At 44.2% G+C, this 17,325-nt stretch overlaps 1 protein-coding gene across 2 annotated transcripts; it reads left to right on the forward strand.

The window, feature by feature from the left end:
* Nucleotides 1-2,991: 2,991 nt before the first annotated feature.
* TRIM68 (tripartite motif containing 68) lies at nucleotides 2,992-16,206 on the forward strand. 2 transcript variants are annotated; one of them, XM_055423521.2, is made up of 7 exons: nucleotides 2,992-3,181; nucleotides 5,697-6,178; nucleotides 8,225-8,320; nucleotides 12,311-12,571; nucleotides 13,013-13,035; nucleotides 13,597-13,697; nucleotides 13,900-16,206. In XM_055423521.2, exons 2-7 carry the CDS (start codon nucleotides 5,753-5,755, stop codon nucleotides 14,448-14,450), a joined length of 1,458 nt encoding a protein of 485 aa, XP_055279496.2. In that variant the 5' UTR covers nucleotides 2,992-3,181; nucleotides 5,697-5,752; the 3' UTR covers nucleotides 14,451-16,206. The 2 variants fall into 2 exon arrangements, with proteins under 2 accessions (XP_055279496.2, XP_055279497.2); XM_055423522.2 differs by having other exon boundaries at nucleotides 2,997-3,059.
* Nucleotides 16,207-17,325: the final 1,119 nt, after the last annotated feature.

A 17,325-nucleotide genomic window follows, 5' to 3' on the forward strand; every position in this document is an offset into this window, starting at 1 on the left:
ACACAAGTTTGAATTGTGTGGGTCCACTTACATGAGGATGCTTTTCAATTAACATATTAGAAAATGTTTTAGAGATTTGCAATAATCTGAAAAATTTCATAGGTAAACCATGTAGCCTGGAAATACTGAAAAAATAAGACAAATGTATATCATGAATGCATAAATTATATGTAGATACTAGTCTGTCCTCACACAGACATAGGTGAGTAATATTTAATATAAAATAATGTGTTCATTTCTTGCTGTTTCATAACTTTGCTTTCAAAGGACTACATTACTGTACAGTATGTCTCTCTTAAATAGAGAAATTGTATATAAGCCTATTATCACAGGTAAGTAGTTTTATAAAACATGAAGCAATTTCCAATACTGTATTATTAATATGACTATAATACTGTGAAAATTTTATAACAATTCATTCATTAGTGTATAGGCTACAGTGAAGCAATCATATCAATTACACCAGCCTACCAAAAAGCAATCATATTGCTGCTTCGTTATCCATGCATGAATTGTTATAACTATAAATATTAATTTCTTTTTCATGTTATCTTTTGACTTTTATGTCTAATGTTAATAATCTTTGTAACATCTACAGTGTTTTATATCACATAAGACAATATTGATGCAGGTGCATACTTGCTAAGTCACTTCAGTTGTGTCTGACTCTTTGCGACTCTAGGGACTGTAGCCTTCCAGGCTCCTCTGTCCATGAGATTCTCCAGGCTAGAATACTGGAGTGGGTTGCCATGCTCTCCTCCAGGGATCTGGACCCACATCTCCTGTGGCTCCTGCATTGCAAGTGAATTCTTTACCACTAAGTCACCAGGGGAGCCCACTGATGAAGGTACTGATAGATAATTCATCTTGTAAACAGATGTAAAGTTATTATGTCAATCAATATAGCAGAGTAGAATAACTGCATTTTCTCTTTATAATTTTCCTAATAACATTTTTTCTCTGGTTTACTTTATCATAAGATTATAGTATATAATACTCACAAAATATGTTGACAGTTTATGTTATTGGTAAGACTTCAGGTCAACTGTAGGCTACTAGCAATTAAGGTTTGGGGGAGTCAAAAATTATACACAGATTTTTGACTGTACAGTTGGCCCCTGCAATGTTTAAAGGCCAACTTACAACCAATTTGATTTTGAGTTTCTTGAACAGTCTGTGGCCTGTGGTTATAATTCCAGAACCCAGCATAAAGTATAAAAAGTGAGTGCTCAAAACTTTTTGAAAGTGTCCTGTTTCAATTAATCCATTTATTATTCTGTTAGGCAACCATGTCTCCAGATCCAAATGAGATGTACGGTACAGCTCAGACCTCAACTACCTCTTTTCTTCTTTTTTTATTCATGGCCTCATTAGTTTCAGGAATTTTCTGGGCCTCACCCTTCAGAATTAAAACCACGTCCCAAGCCCTGACTTGGCATGAAGATCCACAGAGTCTATTCGCCCCAACAAGAAAATCATTTTGAACTAAATTTCAACTGGGAGGATTTCCTGGTTATTTTCAATGCAAACAGGATGTGTCTTTATTTGCTTATCCAAGGCTATGGTTTTTCCAGTGGTCATGTATGGATGTGAGAGTTGGAATGTGAAGAAAGCTGAGGGCCGAACAATTGATGCTTTTGAACTGTGGTATTGGAGAAGACTCTTGAGAGTCCCTTGGACTGAAAGGAGATCCAACCAGTCCATTCTAAAGGAGATCAATCCTGGGTGTTCATTGGAAGGACTGATGCTAAAGCTGAAGCTGCAATACTTTGGCCACCTCATGCGACGAGTTGACTCACTAGAAAAGACTCTGATGCTGGGAAAGGTTGGGGGCGGGAGGAGAAGGGGACGACAGAGAAGGAGACGGCTGCATGGCATCACCGATTTGATGGACATGAGTTTGAGTGAACTGCGGGATTTGGTGATGGACAGGGAGGCCTGGCATGCTGTGATTCATGGGGTCGCAAAGAGTCGGACACGACTGAGCGACTGAACTGAACTGAAACACTGAAGGATAGGAAAAGGACAAGGTGCAGAGACTACAAAGAAATCATCGCCTTAAGTAGCAGTCTGTGTGTTTCTGAGAGGGTCGAGCACCCCTTGTTTACATTATTTTTTTCCCAATTTCTATAGCAGCTTCGAAAGAGGGATTCCACTTACACTCCGCCAGTTCCCACCATCTGTTTCTAATTCTGAAGCGAGGTTGTGGCAATAGTGATAAGAGGCTGCCTGCTGAAGTACTGAAGGATAAGAGCTTGCCAGGAAAACCCAGGGTTTTTTAATGAGAAATCACCATCTGGAGCCAGGAGAGGTCGCTCATCTTGCAGGAAACTACAAAGTCCACTGCATTATCAGTGCCCAGACCTGCACTAAACTGGGTCACAGAACCAGACCTGGTTGATCTCATAGGGTGCTGACTTTAACGTAGAAAACTGGCTAAGGAATACTATTAGGTCCAGGGCAACCACCTGGAAGGAACAAGGTTCGCCCAGAAGAACCACTAGTCATCCAGAGCGGAAGTGTAAGACGCAAAGGGGTCTTTGGCCCGAGGGCTAGCTGGGCTTCTGCCACTGCCTAGCCTGAACGGCCTCATCCACGTGTTTCACCACTTCGACCTGTCCTCGACTGACTCCTGGGCCCATCTACAGTTTAAAGGGTTCTGAGTAGGGGAAGGGGCCAGAAAAACAGAAAATACGCCGAAATGATAACCCACTCCAGTATTCTTGCCTGGAGAATCCCATGGACGGAGAAGCCTGGTAGGCTACAGTCACGCGGGGTCCCAAAGAGTCGGACACGACTGAGAGACTGAACGGAACGGAACGGAACGGAACGCGTGAAAGGTGGGCGCAGCCCCGTCCCCTGCTCCGACTGGCTAGGGTTGTCCCGATCCCTATCTGTGATTGGCTGCTTCCGCAAAGATGCCGCCGGCGGGGCGGATCCCGACGCCCGGTCCTGCGCGCCTCTCATTGGCTCCTTCCCTGTGGGCGGGGCCTCAGAGCGCTGCGGGAAAGGCGGCCGAGGAGGTGGACGCTGCTGGGGTCTTCGTCTCCGGGCCAGCGGTAAGTGCCGCTCTGGCGAAGCCAAGCACTTCGGACGCTGCGGACACTCGACCATGGGAACCAACTGGGCGTCTCCATTTTCGGTTTCCGCCTCGGGGCGCTAGTTCCGGCTGACGAGGGAGGTGGGTAGACAATTGTGCCCCTTCAGAGGTCCTGCAAGCGATCAGCCTTACTCTGCCCTCACCCGCCCTGTGCCCTGGGGCTCTGCCTGGCCTCCTGTGCCCCGGAAGTTACCATCCCCCTCTGCTCCCGAATCGCGGAGGTCACCGCCTCCCCGTCTCCCTCTCTGGCCCCACCTCTCTAGTCTCTTTCAGTCTCCGCCCCCTTTCCCAGCAAACGTCTTTCCTTGAGGGCCCCCGGCTCTACCGAACGCAAGGTTGAAGCAATTAAACATTTGAAAATTAAAGTTTTGTCCGAGGAATTTGTGTATAATAAAAACAAAATAATAAGGCAATAGATACTAGCCCTAAATCCTTTTTGCAGAGACTTGCAGAGGCCATCACTTAACTTTTTTATGTTTACAGCTTTTTATGGCTCTCTAAATAATATGCTTCCATCCTATTTTCTTGTTTTGTCATTTTGGTATTTACTCGACTTCCCTTCAGCTACCGTCTTATCAGTTTTCAGTAGCTGTTTTTATTCATTTGTTAGTCCACCGTAGCTATAAATCATAGATATCAATGTCTGTTGTGTGGCTGGTATCTCTTGGTGCCCCTCCGTTTTAGATGAGGATGTTGACATTTCTTTCATATACAGCCTTCTAACAGCTGGACCTCAACATTTACATTTAATTTTCACGTATTCAAAAATATTTGAGCACTGCTTTTGGGCTTGAGGATATGGTAGTAAACAAACCATGTCCCTATCCTCATGAAACTTGTACTGTGGGAAGTAAGACACATAGATGTCAAATGACATTCAGAGCAGGAATTTGGAGGTCATTTCAAGCTGGAGGGACAGCAGGAATCCAAGTGGGGTGGAATGAATGGACATGGGGGATCTGCACGAAAGTGTGGAAGTTTCCTCTTTTGCTTGACATGGCTGTTTCAGGGTCAAGAGGAGGCACTAAGGGCTGGGGAACCAGGATAGGCAGTTCAATAGGTTAGTGACAGTAAGACAAGCTTTTAGGATACTGATCCTACAGTGTGGTAGTGACAGTGGGAGGAGGAAAAGCAAGAGGCAAGGAGGCCAGTGAGAAGTCAAGACCTGCTGATTTCCTGTAACAGTCCTTCAAAATCAACTTATTGCCCCACTTCTTCAGGAAGACTTACTGAACTACCCTAAACCACCGTGATTTCTCTCTCCTCTTGAATTTTTATTATCCTTGAAGCTAGAGAGGCTAGATACTTTGCCCAGGATAGAATGATGGAGCCCAGGACCAAGCTTCTGTAATATGAGAAGAGTAGAGTAATGATTTCTACGTAGGGTTGTGAAATACATTGAGTCAGTTCATTTAAAAAGCTCAAAGGATTGCCTGGCATATAGTGTGTTCAAGGAGTGTTTGCTGTTATTACTAATGTATAGTATGCTCTCAACTCCCTAACTAGTTATAAAAGCATTTTGGGTTTAGGAACTATTTTGTATGTCTAGGTCAAGTATTTATTCAGCACTACTGCATGGCAGGCACTATTTAGGTCCTCAGGATAAAATGGTGACTAAGATCATCGGGGCTCTTCCCTTTATAGACTAGTGGGTAATACACACTTGCACAGTGAACAAATACATATTGCCAGTGGTACCAAGAGCCTACCATTGTTCCTTTGTACACACATATAGCCTGGGCAGAAATCTCAGGTCTCTTGCTGGAGTAGTGAATTCATCAATAATGGGTTTAATTATCATCAGATGACCTTTGTTTTTATCTTCCAAGGGCTATTTGTCCATATCTGCTTCTGACATATCACTGAGGAGATCGTCTTGAAATCTTAGTGAATGTTAGTACTGGAGAAGTGGGCAGAGGTTTTCAGGAGGTGGGGAAGTATTGCTGGTTTCCTTATATCCAGTGTGTATCACACAAAAACAAAATGAGCCTATAGGCCATAGGCTTCTGGCATATTGACTTTTCTGCATCTTGACGTAAATATATATAGAAACATCCTGGAGAGTGAGGCTGGGAGTATTTCTGGCCTTAGTTTGGCTACTGAAGCGCCACATGGCTAAGTTCTCTTGAATTCACCCAAGTTCAAGAGGAATAGTGTTACTCTACAGAGCTTGATAGAGGTAGAGTGAGATTGGTCTGGCCAGTGAACCCCAAGGAGGTCAGAGATGATCAGGTGAATGGAAACTGAGAATTCTCAACATCCCAACTCTCAGGCATCCCCAGATGCCCCTTCTGTGATGTGAGAAACATAACCCAATCAGATTCAGCTGGGAAGGCTAGTGCTTATTATAAACAGGGTTCATAAAGGGAATGACTACTTACTCCAGTATTCTTGCCTGGGAAGTCCCATGGGCAGAGGAGCCTGGCAGGCTGCAGTCCGTGGGGTCACAGAGAGTCAGACATAACTTGGTGACTAAACCACCACCATAAAAGATCCAAGTGAGGCAGCTATTGTTTTCAATCACTACCTGTTCCTATTACTGCTCCCGCTGCTCTTCTGCTCCTTTTTCTCTTACTTGTGTTTCTTTCCTTCTCAGCCTTCAGTGCCTCAACCTGGTTTTGTTCCTATTCTGCGGAGGGTGTGACAGGAACCATGGATCCCGCAGCATTGATGGAAGCTGTAGTAGAAGAAGTGGCCTGTCCCATCTGCATGACCTTCCTCAAGGAGCCTGTGAGCATCGACTGTGGCCACAGCTTCTGCCACAGCTGTCTCTCAGGACTCTGGGAGGTCCCAGGAGAATCCCAGAACTGGGGTTACTCATGTCCCCTGTGCCGGGCTCCCATCCAGCCCAGGAACCTGCGGCCTAATTGGCAGCTGGCCAACGTTGTGGAAAAAATCCGCCGGCTGGGGCTGCATCCTGGAATGGGGCTGAGGGCTGACGTGTGTGAACCCCACAGAGAACAGCTGAAGATGTTCTGCAAAGAGGATGGCCTGATCATGTGCGAGGCCTGCGGCCGGTCCCCTGAGCATCAGGCCCACAGTGTCGTGCCCATGGAGGATGTCGCCTGGGATTATAAGGTGGGAGATGGAGGCCAGCCCCTGTCCCCAATCCAGTCTCTCCCCTGCCCCTCACTTGGCTATCTCTAGATCAAGAACTTGAGAGGGAGCCCCAGAGACAAGATGAGAACTGATTCCTTTGACTTCTCACACCACCAGGTCCTGGGTGCCTGATCCAGTGAGCTGCACCTCTCCTTGCTTTTATGACCTTTCTTCCTTCCCTTCCACTTCCAAAGCTACTCCCACCCCTTTCCTGATCCCACAGACCTTAATGCCTAACCCACACTTGCTCTCCTTACTGAGAATTTGAGGGAGACCAGTTTGGGTTCAGAGAAGGCAATGGCAAGCCACTCCAGTACTCTTGCCTGGAAAATCCCATGGATGGAGGAGCCTGGTAGGCTGCAGTCCGTGGGGTCGCTAAGGGTCGGACACGACTGAGCGACTTCACTTTCACTTTTCACTTTCACACATTGGAGAAGAAAATGTCAACCCACTCCAGTGTTCTTGCCTGGAGAATCCCAGGGACGGGGGAGCCTGGTGGGCTTCCGTCTATGGGGTCACACAGAGTCGGACACGACTGAAGTGACTTAGCAGCAGCAGTTTGGGTTAGCTGGGGTTCTGGGTGCCTTGGATGAGACCATCAAGACTGTACCTATCAGAACCTGCAAACTCCTAGCAAAGCCACAAATAATCTTCTGATATCAGGTGAGTCACTTTAAACTGCTAATTTTATGGACAGAAATGAAGGCTTGGAAATCTGAGATCATGATCATTGGTTTTAGAGCTAGAAAGGGCCATGGCAGAGTCATTTAGGATTGAGTTAGATTGTCTGATCTCATGTTGTAGGGTCCCTTCTGACTTAAGTTAGTGAAAGAAAGATCAAATACTAGAACTCAGGTCTTCTTTCTCCTTACCTAGTGTTCTTTCTCTTCTCCTTACCTTTTATTTATTGGGGGGTCTTTTGGGAAAGCCATCTCTGACACACACACTGCTCCTTTTTTATAGCTATCCTTATTGACTTGTAACTTCTTTTTCCTTAGATGTCCATGCTGACATCTTTATCAGAATCATCCCAATGATTCTGTGATACATTGATCCTTTATGGGTCTTAATTCTTAAAGCTGAGATTAGAAGGTAAAAGTGTTAGATGAATCCCTGATTTAGTTGTTTTCCTCTGCAAAGAGAATTTCTGAAAAATTAAGTGTTTATTTTGTTTTGCAAGTGTTAGAATAGGGAGGCAATATACCTTACACACAAGAATTAAAGAGCTAAGTTAAATCCCAGCCCAGCCATTTACCAGCTGAATAACTTTGGATAGGTCACTCTCTAAGCCTCAGTTTTATTGGTAAATCTTTAATAAAATGGTTAATATTGTTATGAGATTACTTTATGCTTTCCAGTAGTAATCTCTTGCATTAGTATCTAAGATAGTACTCTTTTAATGTCCATATAAACCATGCAAGGATCTTGCAAAAATTCAGATTCTAATTCAGGGAGGTCTAGGGTGAAGCCCACAGAGAAGGCAATGGCAACCCACTCCAGTACTCTTGCCTGGAAAATCCCACTGGACGGAGGAGCCTGGTGGGCTGCCGTCTATGGGGTCGCACAGAGTCAGACACAACTGAAGCGACTTAGCAGCAGAAGCAGCAGGGTGAAGCCCAAGGTCCTGCATTGCTAACAAGATCCCAGGCGATACTGATGCTGCTGACACACATGGGCCACACTTTGAATAACAATGTTTAGGAGGCTGTAGGATAACAAGGCAGGAGAGTATGAAAAGAGGCATGCATAGGAAAAGTCCAAGGTAGTTTTCTGGCAAGGTGGAAACAGATCTTTTCTTTTACTTTACAGAAACTTAGAGACTGTGAGAGATTAAATGATTCTCAGATGGAAAGACCTTCCCTGTCATCTGGGCAGGAATCCTCCGTGGCTTCCCTTTTCTCCCAGCATCCGTTCTGGCCCATCCTCTGGGGGATGCTTGTTTTCCCATCACCTGCCAATGCTCGGAAGCCTGGCAATCCACGCAGGCTGCCCGAGGTGTCCTCATGAGGTTTTTATCTCTTTCAGTGGAAACTCCATGAGGCTCTGGAACATCTGAGGAAAGAGCAGGAAGAGTCCTGGAAGCTGGAAGTTGGTGAGAGGAAACGAACTGCCAACTGGAAGGCAAGTTTCCCCCTGAGGAAAGGAGTCTGTCTGGTCCCTGTGTTGTCCTGAAGCTGGCTTCCTCATGGCCCCCTCCTTATCCCTGTGAGGCAGAATGTGGGTTTGAGGTCAGAAAGCCTGGGGTCCTCATACCAGCTTTCTGTACCAGGTGTGCAGCTTTAAGCAAACCTTGGAACCACTTGCTTTTAAGTTCCTTGAATGTGATGTAGGGAGAACCTCTGGGCTTACATCTTCATATGTGAGAAAGGAAAAGTGCACACCTCACTTGTACTTTAGCTCACAGAGATATGACTTGTTTAATGCTTAGCAGAGTATAGTTTCTGTTTCTCTTTCCTCAACTAAAGCATATTTACTAAAAGTTAAGTAATTAAAATATTGGAAAATCATCTTGGAAATAAACTCAAGGCCCGAAACTGTCAAACTATCTCACTCAACGGGAGGTAACATTGAATCAATCTAAAACAGCATGAAGAATTGATATAACACCAGTAAGAAACAAAAGCAACTAACAGTGTAATTTTACACTGTCTTAGAGGCTTAAGGGTAATGCTTCTGAAAATAGAATATATTATTCTGAAAATGGAAGCTAATCTACAACATAGAGTGCCGAGATAGTATCCTGAGCCCTCCTGGGGTCAATAAGAGTTGGTAATAGGGACTAAGGAGCATGTCCTGGAGCTGTGGGAATAGGAAAGTAGGAAAAGTAGCCTTTACCTTTGCCTTTATAGTGCCGGGCACACAGTTGGTACCAAAACATTTCAGAGTGTGTGTATATGCACATGCCAGTTTCCTCAATCCTGGGTGGCCCTTATACGACCAGTATCTGCTGATTTCTTTTTTTTTTCAATTAGAGGATAGTTGCTTTACAATATTGTGTTGGTTTCTGCCACACATCAACATGAATCACCATAGGTATACATATGTCCCCTCCCTCTTGAACCTCTCTCCTCCTTCCCACCGTATCCCACCCCTCTTCTCACAGAGCACCAGATTGAGCTCCCTGCTTCATGTAGCAAATTCCCACCTGCTGTCTGTTTTACATATGGTATGTATATGTTTCAATGCTGCTCTCTCAGTTCACCCCACCCTTTTCTTCCGTGACCATGCGCACCAGTCTGTTCTCTTTGTCTGCCCCTCCACTGCTGTCCTGCAAATAGGTTCATCAGTACCATCTTTCTAGATTCCACATATATGCATTAACATATGATACTTGTTTTTCTCTTTCTGACTGACTTCACTTTGTGTAATAGGCTCTAGTTTCACCCACCTCATTAGAACTGACTCAAATGTGTTCCTTTTTATGGCTGAATAATATGCCATTGTATGTACGTACCATAACTTCTTTATTCATCTGTCAGTGAACATCTAGGTTGCTTCCTTATCCTAGCTATTGTAAATAGTGCTCCGACAAACATTGGGGTACGTGTGTCTTTTTCAGTTATGGTTTCCTTAAGAGTATATGCCCAGTAGTGGGATTGTTGGGTCATTTGGTAGTTTTATTTGTAGTTTTTTAAGGAATCTCCATAGGACTCTTCTCAATAGTGGCTGTATCATTCCCACCAACAGTGCAAGAGAGTGTCCCTTTTCTCCAGACCCTCTCCAGCATTTATTGTTTGTAGGTTTTTTGATGATGGCCATTCTGACAGATGTGAGGTGATACCTCATTGTTGTTTTGATTGTATTTCTCTAATAATCAGCGACATTGAGCATCTTTTCATGTGTTTATTAGCCATCTGTGTGTCTTCTTCGGTGAAATGTCTGTTTAGGTCTTCTGCCCACTTTTTGATTGGGTTGTTTTTCTGGTATTCAGCTGCATGAGGTGCTTGTATATTTTGGAGATTAATCTTTGTCAGTTGTTTAATTTGCTGTTATTTTCTCCCATTCCAAGGGTTGTCTTTTCACCTTGTTTATAGTTTTCTTTGCTGTACAAAAGCTTTTAAGTTTAATTAGGTTCCATTTGTTTATTTTTGTTTTTATTTCCATTACTCTGGAAAGTGGGTCTTTGAGGATCTTGCTGTGATTTATGTCAGAGTGTGTTCTGCCTATGTTTTCCTCTAAGAGTTTTATAGTTTATGTCTTACATTAAGGTCTTTTAATCCATTTCGAGTTTATCTTTGTGCATGGTGTTAGGAAGTATTCTAATTTCATTCTGTTACACATAGCTGCCTAATTTTCCCAGCACCACTTACTTGAAGCAACTATCTTTTCTCCATTGTATATTTTTGCCTCCTTTGTCAAACATAAGGTGCCCATGGATGTGTGGATTTATCTCTGGGCTTTCTATCTTGTTCCATTGGTCTGTATTTCTGTTTTTGTGCCAGTACCGTACTGTCTTAATGACTGTAGCTTTATAGTATAATCTGAAGTCAGGAAGGTTGATTCCTCCAGCTCCATCCTTCTTTTTCAAGATTGCTTTGGCTATTTGGGGTCTTTTGTGTTTCCATACAAATTATGAAAATTTTTGTTCTAGTTCTGTGAAAAATATCATTGGTAGTTTGATAGGGATTGTGTTGAATCTATAGATTGTTTTGTGTAGTATAATCATTTTCACAAGATAGATTGTGCCAATCCAAGAGCATGGTATATCTCTCCATGTGTTTGTGTCATCTTTGATTTCTTTCATCAGTGTCTTACAGTTTTCTGCATTCAGGTCTTTTGTTTTTTTAGGTAGGTTTATTCCAGGTATTTTATTCTTTTTGTTGAAGTGGTGAACGGGAATGTTTCCTTAATTTATCTTTCTGATTTTTCATTGTTAGTGTATAAGAATGCAAGGGATTTCTGTGTATTAATTTTATATCCTGCAACTTTACTATATTCATTGATTAGCACTAGTAATTTTCTTGTGGCATCTTTAGGGTTTTCTAGATACAGTATCATGTCATCTGCAAGCAGTTTTACTTCTTTTCCAATCTGGATTCCTTTTATTTCTTTTTCTTCTCTGATTATTGTGGTTAGAACTTCCGAAATTATGTTGAATAATGGTGGCAAAAGTGGCCACCCTTGTCTTGTTCCTGATGTTAGGTGAGATGCTTTCAGTTTTTCACCATTAAGAATAGTGTTTGCTATGGGTTTGTCATGTATGACCTTTATTATGTTCAGGTATGTTTCTTCTATGCCTACTTTCTGGAGAGTTTTTATCATAAATGAGTGTTGAATTTTATCAAAAACTTACTCTGCATCGAGATCATATGGTTTTTATCTTTCAGTTTGTTAATATGGTGTATCATATTGATTGATTTGCATCCCTGGGATAAAGCCCACTTGATCATAAATATGATCTTTGTAATGTGTTGTTGGATTCTGTTTGCTGGAACTTTGTTGAGGATTTTTGCATCTATGTTCATCAGTGACATTGGCCTGTAATTTTCTTTTTTTGTTGGCATCTTTGTCTGGTTTTAGTATTAGGATGATGGTGGCCTCACAGAATGAGTTTGGGAGTTTTTAATTCCTCTTCAATTTTCTGGAAGAGTTAGCACAGAATAGGTGTTAGCTGTTCTATAAACTCTTGGTAGTACTCACCTATAAAGCCATCTGGCCCTGGGCTTTTTTTTGTTGGAAGATTTTTTTATTACAGTTTTAATTTCTGTGTTTGTGGTTCATCTGTTCATATTTTCTATTTCTTCCTGGTTCAGTTTTGGAAGGTTAAACTTTTCTAGGAATTTGTCCATTTCTTCCAGGTTATCCTTTTTATTGGCATATAGTTGCTTATAGTAATCTCTTATGATTATTTGTATTTTTGTGCTGTCTGTTGTAACTTCCCCTTTTTCATTTCTAATTTTATTGATTTGAGTCTTCTCCTTTTTTATCTTGATGTCTGGCTAATGATTTGTTTTTGTTTATCTTCTCAAAGAACCAGCTTTTAGTTTTATTGATCTTTGGTACTGTCTCCTTCATTTCTTTTTCATTTATTTCTGCTCTGACCTTTATGATTTCTTTCCTTCTACTAACTTTTGGGGGTTTTTGTGCTGATTTCTTATCCTGGCTGTGCAGATACAGGTGGAAACCCGAAAGCAGAGCATCATATGGGAGTTTGAGAAATATCGGCGATTACTAAAAAAAAAACAGCCACCAGGTCGGCGGCTGGAGGTGGAGGCCGCTGCAGCTCTGGCCAGCCTGGAGCAGGAGGAAGGGGAGATCATGCAGAAACTGGAGTTAAATCATGAGGCACTCATCCAGCAAAGCCGAGTCCTATGGAGGATGATTGCAGAGCTGGAAGAGAGGTCTCAGAGGCCTGTCCGCTGGATGCTGCAGGTGAGGAGCAGGTTTTCCTGGGAAGTCTGAGCCAGAGATGAAGGTAACCTGGCATTCTGAGAGAGGGGAATGCCTAGACTTCAGTAGGGCCTGTCAGCACTCAGCCAGACAGCACGGATCTTATTACCCACCACCAATACTGGTTGTTCCCATACCCTGATCTGGTGAATGGCCTCGCAACTTCCTAGATGGGCATCGTTTAGGCAGCTCTTGCATCATACCTATTCCTCCCCTCTGGCCAGAGAGTTGAGATGGAGCCCAAGGTCGGCCAATCTGGCAAGAGGGCTAGGTCTGCCCTGCCCACTCCTGAAGGCTCCTCCCCTCTACCCCTGCATGCCTCCTTTCCAGCTCTCTGCCTCCCTCTCCATAGAGAGACTCTATGTCTGTCTGGTCCCTTTGAGGAATAGGGCATACTCATGTGCTGCCTTTTTCTCCTTCTAGGGTATTCAGGAAGTCTTAAACAGGTATGTTTCCATCTTTGGGATAGTGGGGCCGGGCCAGAGCTAGAAATGGGGAAGGAACATAGACCAAGTACCTACAGAAAAGTGGGTGCTAGTCTGTAACCTTCTCCCTATTCTGTTGTATTGGATAAAGAAGCTTTGAACATCTTTCTTTTTTTAATTTGTATTGTTACTTGGTCAAATTCATTTCAACCATTACCAATAAGAATTCTGGTGAGAGCTATAAAATGTGTGGTGGCCTAAGCAGGTGGCCCAAGGAGAGGGAGTGGCTGCAGGTGTCTGCATGAGCGTTGGTCTTCTGAGTCTGCATACTCTGCACCTCTGCCTCTCCCAATATCAGAGTCATACCTAACCCTTCTCATGGCCCAGGAATGTGACTATCTCTGTGCCATAGACTGTTCAGCCCAGTCAAATAATCATCACCTCCCTGTTCTGCCTGGTGTTGTGAGGAGGGGCAGCTCACTGACTCCATTCCTGGCCAAGCCCCTTTCCCTGTACTAAGGGAAGACCCCACCCTTTGGCAGAGCCAGGACTTCTGACCCCAAGGCCTTCCCCATCTACCAGGAGCAAGTCCTGGAGTCTGCAGAGACCAGAACCAGTCTCCCTGGAGCTGAAGACAGACTGCCGTGTGCTGGGGCTCAGAGAGATCCTGAAGACATATGCAGGTAATGAGTGCAGGGCAGAATTGTGGTGAGTGGGGAGTGGGACCCCTCCCCGAGGAATGAGATCTCCCAGTGCCCTCTGGATGCCCCATCTGTCCTCACCCTCACCCATCACGGAGGAAACCTGTGGCTGTGTCTGTCACAGAGATGTCACCCAGGCCCCCTCACTCTGTGTCAGGGTGGCAACCAAGACCTTTTTCCTCAGCGGATGTGCGGCTGGATCCAGATACTGCCTACTCTCGCCTTATCGTGTCTGAGGACAGGAAATGTGTGCGCTATGGAGACACCAAGCAGAAGCTGCCCGACAACCCTGAAAGATTTTACCGCTACAACATTGTCCTGGGCAGTCAGTGCATCTCCTCGGGCCGGCACTACTGGGAGGTAGAGGTGGGAGACAGGTCTGAATGGGGCCTGGGCGTGTGTAAGGAGAACGTGGACCGGAAGGAGGTGGTCTTCCTATCCCCCCACTATGGATTCTGGGTGATCAGGCTGAGGAAGGGCAATGAGTACCGGGCAGGCACTGACGAGTACCCCCTCCTATCCTTGCCCATCCCTCCCCGCCGCGTGGGAGTCTTCCTGGATTATGAGGCTCATGACATCTCCTTCTACAACGTGACTGACAACGGCTCCCACATTTTCACTTTCCCCCACTACCCCTTCCCTGGGCGCCTCCTGCCCTATTTCAGCCCTTGCTACAGCATCGGAGCCAACAACACCGCTCCCCTGGCCATCTGCTCCCTGGACGGGGAGGACTAAGCCACCGTTTTAGCCGGAGGCCTTGGAATTTCACCTGGCCCGCAGGGGTCTGAAGGGAGGACCCTGCCCCTGGTGAGGTGATCCTGCCCAGAGAACTGAGCTGAGCCTGGAACCCAGGAATCCCATTGCCTGACCCAGTGGTCTCTCACTCCTGGCCCAATGTCTCCCACTAAACCACTCATGTTAAAAAGCCGAGGCTTGGCCAGAGGAGCATCACAGCCCTGTGGGAAATGTCACAAGGCTTTTGGTGAGGATCACAGTGGTCCTAAGGATCAGGACAGTCCCTTCTGCAGGTCACACCCCTCATCCACATCTGTGTCAGGGCCATAAATCAATGAGGATAATGAAGTAGATCTGACCTTCAGGAAACCCTCTGGGTCAGGTTTACCAATAACCAGAAGAATCCTGTCTGTGTCCAGAGCTGGTTACTGTGCCAACACCAGCAGGAGGATGCTTCACCTGAGGTTTGCCACCTCTGAGCACCCATGTTTGACCCCAGCACTCTGACCTCCCAAATGGAAAAATGTGTCACTGACTGCCCAGATCACCCACAGTGGCTTGTGCTCTCTGAGCACAAGCTGGGCGAGTCACTATCTCAGACTCAAATAAACCTGTGTCCTCTTCCTGCCCTTTTCTCTAAATATCAGGATCAGAAACCTATGAACCTTTGTTTCTATTTTCACTTCGTGGATGAAGAAACGGAAATGGCCTTCATACAGCCAGTTATTTCTCACAGAGCTGTGGAGAGACGAGTACATAGATTGTAAAGTATTTCTCACATTCAGATGAAACAAAGTTGATGAACTCGCTTCTCAGGTCACATGTTGGCATATCATTCATTACATTCAGGACTGAACACCCCAGTCTTTGAAAGATTTTAAGTGTCCTCAGTGGGAAAATGGGTGTAGTAACTGCATCCTCTCCTACCTCACAGAGTAGTTGTGAAGATCTCAGATCCATCCTGAACGTTTGTTCCTTTCTCAGGGACAAGGAAGGCAAGCCATGGATTTTGCCTGTGGTGACCTTCCCATTTTGCCTTTTCCCAGCATCTTTGCAGCACTGCCTTAGTTTCCTAGCACCTCTTCTGACAGTCCTGCCCTTCAATAGAAAGATGCCCTGCCTGGCAAACTTCAGGCCACAGTAATATATTCAGCATCGATATGTGTTTGTCTTTGGATTAGAACAGGGACTGTGACATCAGGGTAGAGACTGGAAATAATACAAAGAAAAATGTAAAACAAATGCGTTGAAAGGAAGGCTCACCCATAATCTCCTTGGGCAAAAATTTGGATCTTTGTATGTCACCACGGGAATGTTCATAGTTCTAGTAACTACATAATATTCTGCCTTTGTCTTCTCTAAATCTGTGACAAATGAAGAAGGGAGGAGGAAAGCATGGGGATAAAGAATAGGACTAGGCACAAAAAGCTATATATCATAATGAAGATGAATTAAGACTGTATCTGGGCTATTGTGTGGAGCGAAAATTATTCATTACAGGTCTTCGGAGTATGAAGTGGGAACAACTGTGCTGGAATCAAACTGTGAGGCAAGCCTATGAAAACTGTGGGCTTTGCCTTTTTCAGGGGCTACAATATACATGTATTGTCATGTTGATACTGTGTAACACAACCTCTGATGTAGTTTAAGCTTGAAGGTGGCTACTGTTGAGTTAGGATTGGGCACCAAAGTAGACATGGGTTAGGTACATGCAGAAGCAACATAATTCCTATAATAAAGAATAGTATAAATTGTTTTTCTGACTTCATTGTATTGGTTCACATGTCAAGGAGGTGAAATGGGCCAAAATGGCGAAATAAGCTCATTCTACCCACCATGCTTCCGAGTTGCTCCTTGAGCATTAGCAGCAGAGTAGGAGAACTTACCATCGTCTGCCTGGAAGGGAATGAACTGGTAAGTCACACACCTGGTCCTGGCAAAGGGTTGAGCTGATCTACCTGAGAAGGACCTTGTCTGTGTGTGTATAGGGGGGGCCAGGCAGGGAAATTCCCTGGGTAAGTGTGTGTATAGACTTGAGAAGTAGATATGTAGGAAGTGCTTCCAGTTATGTCCATGGAAACTTCTCAGAGAGGCTAGGGGCTGAAACACTGTTGTTTTTTTACGATGGTTTTCTTAAGACAAACCTTGGAAGGTTCCTAGAAAAAAAATTGCTGGGTGAATTCAGTCAAACTTAGGATGAAATAAGTAGAATGTGTTTTGTAATGTGCTCTTTGAACTGTTATTCTGTTGCTGTTTTTATATTTATAAGCTAATTTGGGTGCCATGATTACTTGTTAGAAGAATTACAAGGTTAAACATACTATGTGTTAATCATAATGTCTGATTTTTTAAGACCAGGCAAGATGAAAGGTCTTAAGTATATGACAATCCTTTTCTCTAGGGTAGTTGCCGACAATGATCTAAGAATAAGGATCTTATTTGTTCAGTTCACCCCTATAGCTCCATTCTGGCACTGAGTATGTTTTTGTAAATATTAAGTTCACCAAATTTTCTTTTATATACCTAGAATCATAACAAAAGTAAGCTCTTCTTGCCCCATAGGGGCATGAAAGACCAAACATTATTTAATTGCAATCCCACTCAAAAACTGATTTGATGGCTAATTACATAAGTAGTCCAGAAGGGGAAGAGGCCAGTAGCCATGTGGAGGGCAAAGTGCCTACACTGCTCCTAGAATGCCTAGGATTGTACCTCCCCGTTGGTGTGATCATTCACTACAAGCCAGGGATGATCTTTGCCCATCTTTGTTTTGCCGCCAGAGAAAATAGAAACCAAGGGTTCCAATGTCTGGCCCTTGAGAGAAAAGGCGATTCAAAGGGTAAAACACTTGGGTTCTGCAAAATGTGGACAGAGG

This window comes from Moschus berezovskii, chromosome 14 (genome assembly GCF_049115385.1).
Source record: "Moschus berezovskii isolate FMDL1 chromosome 14, NW_MosBer_1.0, whole genome shotgun sequence".
Lineage (NCBI taxonomy): Eukaryota > Metazoa > Chordata > Mammalia > Artiodactyla > Moschidae > Moschus > Moschus berezovskii.